This window comes from Erithacus rubecula (assembly GCF_903797595.1).
Source record: "Erithacus rubecula genome assembly, chromosome: 33".
NCBI classification, from domain to species: domain Eukaryota; kingdom Metazoa; phylum Chordata; class Aves; order Passeriformes; family Muscicapidae; genus Erithacus; species Erithacus rubecula.
Genome location: NC_136683.1, coordinates 1,606,118 through 1,620,036, shown reverse-complemented (window position 1 = coordinate 1,620,036; position 13,919 = coordinate 1,606,118). Strand labels below are relative to the sequence as shown.

The window sequence follows — 13,919 nt, the reverse complement described above, 5'->3', positions numbered from 1 at the left end:
AAAGGAAAGGAAAGGAAAGAAAGGAAAGGAAAGGAAAGGAAAGGAAAGGAAAGGAAAGGAAAGGAAAGGAAAGGAAAGGAAAGGAAAGGAAAGGAAAGGAAAGGAAAGGAAAGGAAAGGAAAGGAAAGGAAAGGAAAGGAAAGGAAAGGGAAAAGAAAAGAAAATTCTGCCCATCCGTGGATCCAGTGGTGTTCCCTCGGTCCTGGCTGTGCTCTGGTGCTGGGATCACCCTTTTCTCCCAAACTGAGTCTTTTAAGACCGGGCTGTGACCGGGCAGGTCTGAGATTTCACACCACACCCATGAACTCTCCCTTTGCCCTCGGTCAGAGACAGACCCAGCCCCAGCAAAGCCCCTCCTGCCTTTCCCAGCTGCCCAGTGTTTGAGGCACTCACATTTAATCTTTTCAGTCTCCAGCCAGGTTGCCCAGCCCTGCTCTGTGCAGAGCAGTAAATAAATAACATTTACCTCACCCCTGTGTGTGGATTTGGCTCTGGAACACTGGGTGAAAGAACCTGTTCTGGGACAACACCACCCCCCCGTGGCTCTGAGATGGTTAAATCTCCTTCCTGGGAATTTTTCCAGGCTGATTACCACGTAGTGAACAAGGAAGAGATGTGATAGAAGAGAGCAAATTAAGGATTTTACAGTGACCAACAGCAATGCAAATCCTTAGGAATATAAATCCAACTGACATCACTCCTGTTTGCATCAGCCATTCCCCCACCCTGTGAGCCCCAGAGGTTATGGTTCAGGACTCCATCCACCAAACCAGTCCATTTCCAGAACAATCCCAATGTTTGCTCTGCACTTTTGTTCACCTTGGCTTCTTTGATGGAAGTAGCAGCCCTGTGGAGCATTGGTGGAGTTTAATATTCCACATATCCCTTGCTCCTTTAATCACAACATGCCTAACTCAGATGCATTCTGCAATGTCATCTTCACAGCCTGCTGAGCCACAGGTTTAATTCTCCAAGAGCACATCCTGTTACTCAGAGCGTGTACTTGCCAAGTTGAATTTCCCAGAGCCCATTGGTGTCTCATTATTTCACTTCTGGGAGAGAAACCTGCTTCAAGCCTGAGGGCTAAAGTCATTCCAAAGGTAGAATCATAGGATGGTTTGGGTTGGAAGGGACATTAAAGCTCATCTCATGCCATGTCCACATTCTGAGCCAGCTGCAGATCTCCCCACGCTCTGCCTGGCCCCCTGCTCCTCCCAAAAACCCCAATCAGCCTTTGGCAGATCTCTGTGGGGTTCTGCTCCCTCCCAGCCTTTCTGCAGCCCAGATGACCCCTTCTTCCTCCTGGGGAACTTCAGGGCTCCTCCCTTCCCTGGTTTCATGCAGACCCACAGGTGACCACACTCCATCAGCCTTTCCCTGTCCTGCATGTGCACAAGGGGCACTGCCACACTTTGAGTAGGACCCAAAAGATTTTGGGTTCACATCCTGGAGGGAGCAGTGACCCCACAGTGTGTTGAGACCCTTTCTCCCACCATGGTGCCAGTGCCTTGTGCTCCCCTGGCACAGACACTCAGTGGGGACTCAACATTCACACTTGTGCTGGGTTGATGTGGCCAGAAATGTGGATTCTGTCACCATCTGTTAAACCAGCTGGGGCAGTGACCCTGATCTCCCTGGGAGATATCTCCTGTTAATGGGCCAGCTTTAAACCAGCTGGGCAATCATCTTTACCTTTCCCATGACCCACCCTTCATCCAGGAGCTATCACCTGTTAATGGACCATTGTTAAAAACTGGGTGTGGCAGCAATTCTTATCACTGTGGGAGATATCTCCTGTTAATGGGCCATTGTTTAAAACTGGGTGTGGCAGTGATCTTTATCTCCTGGCACATATTATCTGCTAATGGGTCAGCTTTAAACCAGCTGGGGCAATCATCTTTATCTTCCCACAGCCCATCCTCCCTCCAGGAGATATCTCCTGTTCATGGCCAGTGAGTCCCAGTGCATGACTGATAAAATTCCATCATCCCACTGGGAGATGCTCCAGCCAGGGGAGGAACCAAGCCTTTCCTACCCAGAGAAAAACTGAGATTTTGGACACCAAGGGACCTTCTTTCCACTGGATTCCAGAGGAAAACCAGACCTTTCCACATCATCCCTGGATCTTCAGAGGAAACTGCACCTTCTCCAGGAGCACTGCTCCAGCTGAACCACATCTGCCACTGCAGGGGGATGCAGCCACCATTGAATGGCACTGCTGCCACCACCCTGACTGACTGATGGGTGTCAGCTTGGATTCTGACTCTGGCAGTGTTTTGGAATTGTTCTGTGTAATACTGTATTTCTATTTTAATTTTCCTGGTAAAGAATTATTATTCCTAATTCCCATATCTTTGCCTGAGACCCCCTTAATTTCAAAATTATAATAATTTGCAGGGAGGGGCTTTACATTCTCCATTTCAAAGAGAAATTTCCCATTTATTGGCGGACACCTGTCCTACAAACCAGCACAACACTCCACACCAAAATCCCTTTATTCACCACCTGCAGACCCCTGCTCAGGGACAGCAGGTGTGCTGCAGTCCCTGCAGGGATGCTCTGTCCCCTCCTGGCTGTCCCTCAGCGGTCCTTCCTGCGCAGTGGAGGGGAGGGTGGGTAGTGACGGGCAGGGGGCACGTCGTAGTGACAGGGGATGTGGCTGTTCTTGGGGGAGTCATAGTGGCTGGGGGGCTCTCTGTGAGGGGGGCCTTCAGGACAACTCTCTGTGGGGACAAGAGAATGCTGCAAGTGTTATGAAGTCCCCATCACCAATGTCACACCAGTCATGTTCCTCCCTCCAACGCTGTCACCCCACACTCCCCATCACTGGGGTTGTGTCCTCAGGGCCACCAGGGGATCCCCAGCCCTACCCTCTTGTGGTGGCTCCTCAAGGAGCCCGATTTCAGCGTAGGACATCTCCCTCTGGACAGGGGATTTCATCTCCATGTAGCTGCCCTCGTGGGCCTTGCTGATGGCAGGGGGCAGCTCCTTGATGGTGGCGTAGGGGTTCTCGCTGGCCAGGGAGCTGCTGCTGGCCCCCAGCCCCTCCCAGGGGTGCTCTGGGGGAGGAGAAGTTGGGGATCCCCCCATGGCAGGGAGCACAGGGGAGAAGGAGCAGTTGTGCCTGGCTGTGTCTCAGCAAGTCCCAGACCCATCCCCACCCTAATCCAGTCCTGTTCCAACCCATCCCCAAACCACCCCTGCGTCTTCCCCATCCCAGCCCCATCTCTTCTGCATCCCATCTCTTCTCCATCCCATCTCTTCTCCATCCCATCCCATCCCATCCCATCCCATCCATTCCCATCATCCCATCCCATCCCATCCCATCCCATCCCATCCCATCCCATCCCATCCCATCCATCCCATCTCTTCTCCATCCCATCCATCCCATCCCATCCCATCCCATCCCATCCCATCCCATCCCATCCCATCCCATCCCATCCCATCCCATCCCATCCCATCCCAATCCCCATTCCATCCCCATCCCCATCCCCATCCCCATCCCCATCCCTATCCCTTCCCCACCCCACCTCCATCCTTTCCCCATCCTATCCCTGTCTCTTCCCTCTCCTCTCCACCCCACCCCTACCTTTGCTCTCACACTTCCTCAGCCCATGGCTGTAGGTGTAGCTCCTGTCCACCTGCCTGCCTGTAAAGAGAGCAGCTCTGGGGTCCCCTCTGCTTCATCTCCCCCCCCAGCATGAAAATTCTCCACACACCCACCCCATCCCAGCCCCTTCCAGAGGATCCTGAGCAGAGAAAGGACTCAGGTGCCCACCCCACTCTGGATCCACACTGGAGCAGCCCTCCTTACCCCTGGGACCCAGGGCTGATGCTCCAAGGTGTTTCCAGTCAGAAGGCAGCGTGGCATTGCCTTCAGGGCTGTAAGGTCTCTCCATGCTGGGGAAGAGCTGGCTGCCAGGCACCTGGAGCCCAAAATGGGATGGGTTGGCCTCAAAGGTGGTGGCAGTGGTGTCCCCATGTGCTGTCCTGTGCCATACCTTGAGGGAGCTGGCTCTGTCCTGGGGGCCAGGGGCTGGCAGTGGGCACTGGGACAGGGTGTGGTAGCTGGGGTTGGAGTAGTAGTGTGCGTGGTGGCTCGGGGGTACATCTGCAGGGACAGCAGTCAGCCTGCTGCAGGAGGGCCACCAGGGCTGGGGCCATCCCACCCCATGCATATCCCATTCCCCACCCCATGCATATCCCATTCACCATCCCATGCCATGCATATCCCATTCTCCATCCCAATCCCATTCCCTATCCCACCCTGTGCATATCCCATTCTCCATCCCCACCCCATGCATATCCCATTCTCCATCCCATGCATATCCCATTCTCCACCCCATGCATATCCCATTCTCCATCCCCATCCTATCCATATCCCATTCTCCATCCCGTGCATATCCCATTCTCCATCCCATCCCATGCATATCCCATTCTCCATCCCGTGCATATCCCATTCTCCACCCCATGCATATCCCATTCTCCATCCCATGCATATCCCATTCATCATCCCATTTATATCCCATTCTCCATCCCATACATATCCCATTCTCCACCCCATGCATATCCCATTCCCCATCCCATCCCATCCATATCCCATTCCCCACCCCATGCACATCCCATCTCCACCACGCTGACCTGGCACCATGTAGTCAGAGGTGTCTGTCTGTCCTGCTCTGTAAGCCACAGCCAGGTGCTGCTGCTCCTTCCCCTTCTGCCACTGGTGGTAGCACAGGGCTGTGACCACCACAGCCACCAGCAGCACCACCAGGGCCACCAGGCTCAGCACCATGCCCAGGGGGCTGTAGGATGCAGGGGGGGGCTGGCTCGATGGTGTAGGGCACATCAGGATTGCCTGTGGGGTGGGGAGGAGTGTCAGCCCCCAGGGTGGGAGAGGAAAATCGGGGATCCCCTGCTGTGCCCCCACTCACCAGCCTCACAGCGGGGCCCGGCTGTGCCTGGGGCACAGGGACATGTGCCATTGGTGGGGTCGCAGGTGGCGTTGTGGGGACAGTGGCAGAGCTGCTTACACTGGAGCCCAAAGGTCCCGGGGGCGCAGGCTGGGGACACAGAGGTGCCATTGAGCTGCATACTGGTTCCATCAGCCACAGGGACCATGGAGAGCCACAGGGACCATGGGGATCCACAGGGACCATGGGGAGCCACAGGGACCATGGGGAGCCACAGGGACCATGGGGATCCACAGGGACTATGGAGAGCCACAGGGACCATGGAGATCCACAGGGGTCTCTATGGCTCCATTCAGCCACAAGGACCAGAACCATGGAGATCCAGAGAGGTCTCAATGGTTCCATCAGCCACAAGGACCATGGAGAGCCACAGGGACCATGGAGGTCCACAGAGGTCTCTATGGCTCCATTCAGCCACAAGAACCAGAACCATGAAGGTCCAGAGGGGCTTCTATGGTTCCATCAGCCACAGGTGCCTCTGTGGCTACAGGTCAGAATTCACAGGAGTCACCCAAGTGGCCACAGGCAGTTCTCTCTCTCACTCCCCCCAGATCCCCCACCTGAATCGAGGCCACCTTGCCCCCCACTCACGCTGGGAGCAGCGGGGACCCCTCCATCCGGGGGTGCAGAGGCAGGAGCCATTGGTAGGGTGGCAGGAGGAGCCATTGGCACAGGAGCAGCTCAGGGAGCAGCGTTTGCCATAGCGGCCAGCGGGACAGGCTGGGGGGGACAGCAACGAGCCTGGCCTCAGCTCAGGGCTCAAGGATCAGGCTGGGAGTTTTTTTTTGGGGATTGTCCACTCACGGCGCTGGCAGGTGGGGCCACGGAACCCCGGGGGGCAGGTGCAGGATCCATCCTGGGGGGAGCAGGAGGCTCCGTTGCGGCAGGAGCAGGACATGAGGCAGCCCCGGCCCCAGGAGCCGTGGGGACAGCCCTGCTTGCACTGCAGCCCTGCAGGGATGGTGAGGGATGAAATCCATGGCTGAGGGCACAGTGGGGGTCCCCCCCCAATGCCTGGTGTCCCCTTTACCTGTCCAGCCAGGCAGGCAGTGGCACTCTCCTGTCACTGGGTCACAGCCATCAGCGTGGGCGCAGGCACAGCGCTCCCCACAGCCCGCCCCAAACGTCCCGTTCTGCAGCATGGGGACAGTCAGGGCAGGGTGCTGCCACCAAACCCCAGTGCCAGCAGCACCAGCACAGCCTGGAGGACTCACCTGGCAGGGCTGCAGGCAGCGAGGGCCCTGCCAACCCGGGGGGCAGTGGCAAGTCCCACTCTGGGGGTCACAGGATGCTCCATTGGCACAGTCACAGCTCCGGTTGCAGCTGGGACCCCACGAACCAGCAGGACATGGCATTGAGCAGTCAGATCCGTGCCAGCCTGTGGGATGAGGGGATAATGGGGTGGGTGTGGGGACAGGGACACCCCTCCAGACCCCAGGGTGCACCCACCTTCCTTGCAGAAGCAGGAGCCATCGAGTGGGGAGCAGGTGAGGGCGTGCTGGCAGGAGCAGAGCCCCGAGCAGTTCATCCCAAAGGTGTTGGGGGGACACAAGGAGGAGCAGTGCTCATCCTGGGGGTGGGGACCAAGAATTCAGGACAGACAGGACCCCTCCCCAAGGCTGAGGTGTCTGGGGACCACCCACCTTCTCATGATGCTGTAGGGAAAGTGGACAACCCCAAAACTCCCATTCTCCCATAGGAACCCCAAGGGTTGTCCAGATCCCCAAGTTGCCCCCTAAGGATGCCCACACCTGAAACCACCCCCAGAGATAACCAGACCCCCAACCCATCCCTGAAGATGCCCAGACTCCCAAGTTTCCCCCAGACCATCCAGACACCTCCATTCCCCCCAGAACCATCCAAAGCCCCTATGATCCCTCCAGCACCACCCAAACCTCCACTGTCCCCAAGCCCCTCACCGTGTAGCCAGGGGGGCAGTGGCAGTGGCCAGTGGTCCCATCACAGACCCCCCCATGGAGGCAGAGGCAGCTCTGCAGGCAGCCAGGCCCGAAGTAGCCAGGGGGGCAGCTCTCATTGCAGTACAGCCCAGCCCAGCCAGGGAGGCAAACACACTCCCCAAGCATGGGGTGACAGCTGGGGGTGCACGCTCAGCACCCCAGTGCTCCCAGTATGGGGCACTGGCTGTGCTGGGAAAGGGGCTTTGCAAACAGGGGAGCACAAAGCACCTGGCCCAGGTGGGTGAGGGTGCAGGGGGACAGGGAGGTGGGATGGGGAGGATGAGGTTGGTGCAGAGGGAGATGAGGATGATGGGAGAAGATGAGTGTGGTGGAAAAGGCAAGGATGGTGGGAGGAGCTGGGTGGGATGGGGGAACTGGGGTGGAATTGGGGGAGCTGAGGTGGGATGGGGATGCTGGGGTGGAATTGGGGTGCCAAGGTGGGGATGCTGGGGTGGGATGGGGATGGGGATGTTGGGGTGGAATTGGGGTGGCAGGATGGGATGGGAATGCCAGGGTGGGATGGAGGACCTGGGGTGGAACTGGGGTGCCGGGATGGGATGGGATGGGGATGTTGGGGTGGAACTGGGGTGCCGGGATGGGATGGGATGGGATGTTGGGGTGGAATTGGGGATGCCAGGGTGGGATGGGATGGGGATGTTGGGGTGGAATTGGGGTGCCAGGGTGGGATGGGATGGGGATGTTGGGGTGGAATTGTGGTGCCAGGGTGGGATGGGATGGGGATGTTGGGGTGGAATTGGGGTGCCAGGGTGGGATGGGATGGGGATGTTGGGGTGGAATTGGGGATGCCAGGGTGGGATGGGATGGGGATGCCAGGGTGGAATTGGGGTTTCAGGATGGGATGGGGATGCTAGGGTGGAACTGGGGTGCCAGGATGGGATGGGGGTGCCAGGGTGGAATTGGGGTTCCAGAGTGGAATTGGTGTTTCAGGATGGGATGGGGATGCCAGGTTGGAATTGGGGTTTCAGGATGGGATGGGGATGTTGGGGTGGAATTGGGGTGCCAGGATGGGATGGGGATGTTGGGGTGGAATTGGGGTGCCAGGATGGGATGGGATGGGGATGCCAGGGTGGAATTGAGGTTTCAGGATGGGATGGGGATGTTGGGGTGGAATTGGGGTGCCAGGATGAGATGGGGATGCCGGGCTGGGCTGTCTCCATACCTCTGGCTGTGCTGGGGGTGGCAGAGGCAGCGGCTCTGGCAGTGGAGGCCGTAGAGGCCGGGCAGGCAGTGCCTCTCCTCGCAGTGGCTGCCCTGGAACCCAGCCTCGCACAGGCAGCCCCCATCCACATGGAAGCACTGCCCCCCATTGGCACAGTCACAGCTCTCCTGGCAGTCCTGCCCGTAGCGCCCCACTGGGCACCGCTCCTGGCACCTGCAGGAGGGGCACAGGGGGTGACACAGCTCCACCACAAGCTGAGCTGCCTCCTGGCATCCCCCCAGCCCCAAGCTGAGGTCACCCAGCTCATTGCATGCCAGACTGGGGAAGCTGAGGGGGGGGTGTCTGGCTTGCATGAAGAGCTGGTTGTGGTGGCCTTGTCCCCGTGTGCCACATCCCCATGCATCCCCTATCATCTGGATGTCCCCTCCCTGTCCAACCTCCATCTCCAGCTGCTACCAGAACCCCACTCCAAAGTGCTCTGTCCCCAAGTGTCCCCTCCCCCTGTATCCCCATCCCTTTAGCCTTCCAATCCCCTGTATCCCCATTACCCCTTCCTATCTCCAATCCCCCACAATCCAGGTCCCAATCATCCCCCCATCCCCACATCCCTCTTCCCCCATGCCCAGTCCCCCCCTCACTGCTCTCCAGTGAAGCCAGGGGCACACTGGCACTGTCCCCCGTGGGGGTCACAGCTGCCCCCGTTGTGACAGCGACACTCGCCCTGGCACCCGGGGCCAAAGCGCCCGGGGGGGCACGGCAAGGAGCAGATCTCCCCCTGCAAAGGAACACCAGGGTCAGCAGGGGGAGCTGAGGCAGAGCCCAGGTTTGGAGAGGGGAGGCACAGCCCACCTACCATCCATCCGTGAGGGCAAACGCAGGTGCTGCTGCTGGAGGGGTGGCAGATGCCTCCGTTCTGGCAGGGACAGGGGGTGACACAGGACATCCCCTCAGGGCAGGGCACCTCGCAGCTGTGGGGGGGTGAGGGGTGAGCAGAGGGGCTGGCAGAGGAGGGGAGGGCACAGACTGAGGGGTCTTTACTCACAGGGGGCCGCTCAGCCCCTCTGGGCAGAGGCAGGCACCAGTGGAGGAGTTGCAGGGAGCCTGGTGGTGGCAGGGGCAGGACAGGTGACAGCCCTGCCCGTAGGTGCCAGGTGGGCATGGCTGGTGGCACAGGGGGTCGGTGAAGCCAGGGGGACAGGAGCAGAGCCCGGTCAGGGGGTCACAAGGGGCCCCATGGTGGCATTGGCAGCGCTGTCCACAGTCTGGTCCCCATGAATGCTCGTCACACTCTGCAGGGGGGGGGGCAGTGGTACCTCCAATTCCATCCCATCCCATCCCATCCCATCCCATCCCATCCCATCCCATCCCATCCCATCCCATCCCATCCCATCCCATCCCATCCCATCCCATCCCATCCCATCCAATCCCATCCCCATCCTCATCCCAAATTCATTCCCACCATGTCCCCTCCTTATCTTCATCCACATTCCAATCCCATCTCTATCCCCACCCCATTCTCATCCACCCATCCTCATCCTATCCCTGCTCCCATCCCCTTTGCATCCCCATCTTATATCTGTCTAAATCTCCATCCCCATCCTGACCCATCCCATTCTCCATCCCCATCCCATGCATATCCCATTCTTCATCCCATCCATATCCCATTCTCCATCCCCATCCCATGCATATCCCATTTTCCATCCCATACATATCCCATTCTACTTCCCCATCCCATGGATAGCCCATTCTCCATCCTCATCCTGTTCATATCCCATTCTCTCCCCATCCAATGTCATTCCCAGCTCACCCCCATTTTCATCCCACCTCCATTTCCATTCCATGCACACCCCATCCCAATCCCATCCCCATCCCAACCCTATCTCCATCCCAACCCCATTAACCTCTCAGGTGTGCCACCCTGGCTTCTCCAGGCAAACCCACTGCCCCATTTCCCCCCCTGGCAGGGGGTGCCCGGCCCCCAGCTGTGCCCAGCTCCCCTCACCCCACGCATATCCCATTCTCTCCTCATCCAGCACCATTCCCAGCCCACCCCCATCTTCATCCCACCTCCATTCCCACTCCATCCCAACCCCATTAACCTCTCAGGTGTGCCATCCTGGCTTCTCCAGGCAAACCCACTGCCCCTTTTCCCCCCCTGGCAGGGGGTGCCCGGCCCCAGCTGTGCCCAGCTCCCCTCACCCCACACATATCCCATTCTCTCCTCATCCAGCACCATTCCCAGCTCACCCCCATCTTCATCCCACCTCCATTCCCACTCCATCCCAACCCCATTAACCTCTCAGGTGTGCCATCCTGGCTTCTCCAGGCAAACCCACTGCCCCTTTTCCCCCCCTGGCAGGGGGTGCCCGGCCCCAGCTGTGCCCAGCTCCCCCCATCCCTCACCGCTGGAGCAGCTGGGGCCACGCCAGCCCGGCTCGCACTGGCACAGCTCGGGAGCCACGCAGCGCCCGTGGACACACTCCTGGCTGCAGTGAGCTGTGGGGACACGGCCAGGCACAGAGCGTCCTCAGAGAGCTCTGGGGACACCCGTGGTGGCACACAGCATCCCCCCCAGCCCCACTCACGGACACAGGAGTCGCGGCTCTCGTAGTAGCCCTGGCAGCAGTGGTAGCGCCGCCGGTAGTCGGTGCGGACAGCCTGTCGGTACTCGGTGCGGTACACGACCCTGTGCCACCGCAGGGGACAGTGACTGTGCTGTTCCTCGGCCCCGGGGACACCCTGCACCGGCACAGCCCCGCTCCTGTCCTCACAGGGACTTGGGGACAGCCTGTGTTGGGATAACCCCCCTCCAGCTCCTCATGGCCCCTTGGCACAGCCCTGCTCCAGCCCCTCCCTGGCCTTGGGGCAATTCCCCTCCAGTCCCTCCCCCAGCCCTGGGCACAGCCCCCCTCCAGGCCCCTCAGTGTCCTTGTATCACCCTGGGGTAGGACAGTCCCCCTCCAGCCTCTCCCTCCATGTCCCCAATATCCTTGGGGACACCCTGGGGTGGGACAGTCCCCCTCCAGTCCTTCATGGCCCTGGGGACACCCTGGAGTGGGACTGTCCCTCCAGGAGCTTGGGGACACCCTGGGGTGGGACATTCCCCCTCCATGCCCCCAATATCCTTGGGGACACTCTGGGATGGGACATTCCCCCTCCAGCCCTTCATATCCTTGGGGACACCCTGGGGTGGGACAGTCCTTCCATGAGCTTGGGGACACCCTGGGGTGGGACATTCCCCCTCCAGCCTGTCCCTCCATGCCCCCAATATCCCTGGGGACACCCTGGGGTGGGACATTCCCCCTCCAGCCTGTCCCTCCATGCCCCCAATATCCCTGGGGACACCCTGGGGTGGGACATTCCCCCTCCAGCCCCTCGTAGCCTTCGGGACACTCTGGGGTGGGACATTCCCCCTCCAGCCCCCCACGGCCCTGGGGTCACCCTGTGGTCCCCGAGGGGCTCTGGGCAGTTGGGGGTGGTCCCACCTCTGCTGTGGGCAGGGCAGGGGGAGGCCCAGCCTGTCAGGACAGGGCTCGCTGGAGGACACGACGTGGGGTTTGGTGTAGGACTCCTTCACCGGCGCCGTGAAACTGCGGGTGGGGGGGAATGTGGGGTGACTGCAGGTCCCGGGAGACCCCACAACTGTCACCATCCCCCTGCCCTGTCCCCCCCAGCCCTACCTCTCCCAGTAGCTGCAGACATTGGGGTCTCCGGGGCGGAGGGCAGCCAGGAGCCCGGCGTGCACCGCCAGCACCGCGGCCCGCAGCAGCATCCTGCACGGAGAGACAGCACAGCTTCACCCGGGGCCCCCCTCACATTCCCGCTCCCCACCCACCGCCCCCGGCCCCGGCTCCAGCTCCCACCTCCCTGCAGGGCTGGCTCTGCATTCCTTCATCCACAGAAACAGCCCCGCTGCTCCCCGAGCGCTGCCCTGTGCCAAGGGGAAACTGAGGCACGGCCGCTCAGCAGCCTGAGACACCCCGGGGGGCACATCCAGGGCATCACCCCGAGCTGTCCTGCCGGACCCCATCCCAAAGGGAGGGAACTCGGGGTGCCAGGGTGCCGGGGCGCGGTTCGGCACGGCTCCTCCAGCCCTGGCACGGCGCCGCGTGGCCCCGCTTCAACCCGCCCTGTGTTTATTCCCACTTGTGTTTCCTGGATCCATCAACTTCTTGCTCAACCCACAGAGGGTCCTGCTCTGCCGGGGCGGCTCTGGGAGCGCTGCCAGCCGGAGGCCAGGCTGGGAGGGCTGGCGACCCCCCCAGAGCCCCCCGTGCCGGGCGTGCTGTTTACCGGGATGAGTGTTTGAGGGCAGAGCTGCCGTGTGCCAAGGAGGAAACAGAGGTTTCCTGGTCAGCACAGCTGGATTTAGCGGGGTTTCCTTGCTGCTCCTGCCATAGGACACCCCAAAGGTGCTGCCCCGGCAGCGCCCTGGGTTCATCCTCCCCCCTTCACCAGAGCCCGCGCTGCGTTTTGGGGCCAGAGCATCCGGTTTTGGGTGGAAAAACTGTTAGTGGGAAAGTTTCCCCCCATTTCCCTTCAACTCCCGGCAGTGAGGAATTAATTGTTCATCCGCTGCCAAAATTCCCTCCCTTGAACACTGCTGAGGAGAGGGGGAGAGCCAGGGGAACCCCAAGCTCTCCCCTGTGCCCCACTCATCCGCAGCCTCATCAGTATGGGGGGATCGGGGCGGGGGGGGATCCAGCATTGCCGGGAAAAACAGGAACCACGGGGAGATGCTGGCAGGAAAAGCAAAAAGTCATCAAAACGTGCCGGCATGTCCCGTCTGCTGAAAGAGCCCCCCCAATGACAAGAGAAACCCCAAAACCCAGCGCTCCTCTCCCCGCCGGTGTCCCTAAGAGCCCCCCGGGTGGGATGAGAAGCATCCCATTGGTGATGGGGCTAAAAGGAGTTTGTGGGGTGAGTGTAGGGTGATTCCCTGTTGGGGACACGGGGATGGGGCCGCCCCACAGCCGCTATCTCTATCCCGGCGCTTCCCCTGCCGCAGCCCGGGGTCTGACGCGTTTCCTCCGCAGGGATGGGGTTGGGAGAGGGCGAGGGGGGCGCGGGTGCAATGCAGTGACAGGGAAAGGGACGGGGACAGAGTCAGGGTCAGCATTGAGGTCACCGCGAGGTGTCACAGCACCGCCCAACTGTCCCCTCACCTTGGAACCTGCACCAAGCCCACCCGATATCCCCCAGCAGGGGACGGTGTGACCCGTCCGAGGCAGCCCTGGCCCCGGGGTGTCCCCCCGGGCTGGGGACAGTGGCACTCACCTGGCGGGGCCGCGGTGACAGGCAGGGTCAGGGCGCGGCGGCCCCGACACGGGGCTGGCCTGGCCGGGATGGCGCAGCGCGGCCGTCGGAAGCGGAGGGAGGGCTGGAGCTGCTCTCAGGAAGTTTGGACGTGGAGTCAACTACGGAAAAGGGAAAAAAATAAAAAAACCCTTTATTTTTTTTTTTTTTTTTTTCTTTTCTTTTTTTTTTTTTTTTTTCTTTTTTTCTTTCTCCTCTGTCCAGAAACCAGCTGGTTTTGGCACAGCAGCACTGCTCGCACAGAGGGCTGCATGGGGAGGGGTCTGTGGGGACATCCTGGTGCTGCAGGGTGTCCCCTCCCCGAGGGTTCTGTGGCACCCGTGGGTGCAGAGCCTGACCTGAATTGTCCCACAGGGCTGGGAAAAGCAAAGGGACCCCCTGACTAAGGGGCAGCAGCTCTGTGGTGAGGGGATGTGGGACCAGGGAAATGTGGGGCCACCCCAAAGGGACACTGAGACCTTTCTTTGCTGGGTCACACTGGAGGGAACACGG

General features: G+C 60.1%; 1 protein-coding gene across 1 annotated transcript; it reads right to left on the bottom strand.

Annotated features, from left to right (window-relative positions):
- Positions 1-2,437: 2,437 nt before the first annotated feature.
- PEAR1 (platelet endothelial aggregation receptor 1) lies at positions 2,438-13,517 on the bottom strand. Its single transcript, XM_079329521.1, is given in 23 exon segments — positions 2,438-2,723; positions 2,871-3,059; positions 3,590-3,649; positions 3,815-3,926; positions 4,002-4,111; positions 4,642-4,822; positions 4,824-4,858; positions 4,935-5,063; positions 5,565-5,693; positions 5,778-5,924; positions 6,004-6,106; positions 6,188-6,351; positions 6,423-6,543; positions 6,893-7,067; positions 8,112-8,324; positions 8,750-8,886; positions 8,965-9,079; positions 9,154-9,400; positions 10,515-10,607; positions 10,697-10,797; positions 11,597-11,701; positions 11,792-11,884; positions 13,389-13,517. Coding segments are annotated over 22 exon segments (2,901 nt in total). The 5' UTR covers position 11,884; positions 13,389-13,517; the 3' UTR covers positions 2,438-2,580.
- Positions 13,518-13,919: the final 402 nt, after the last annotated feature.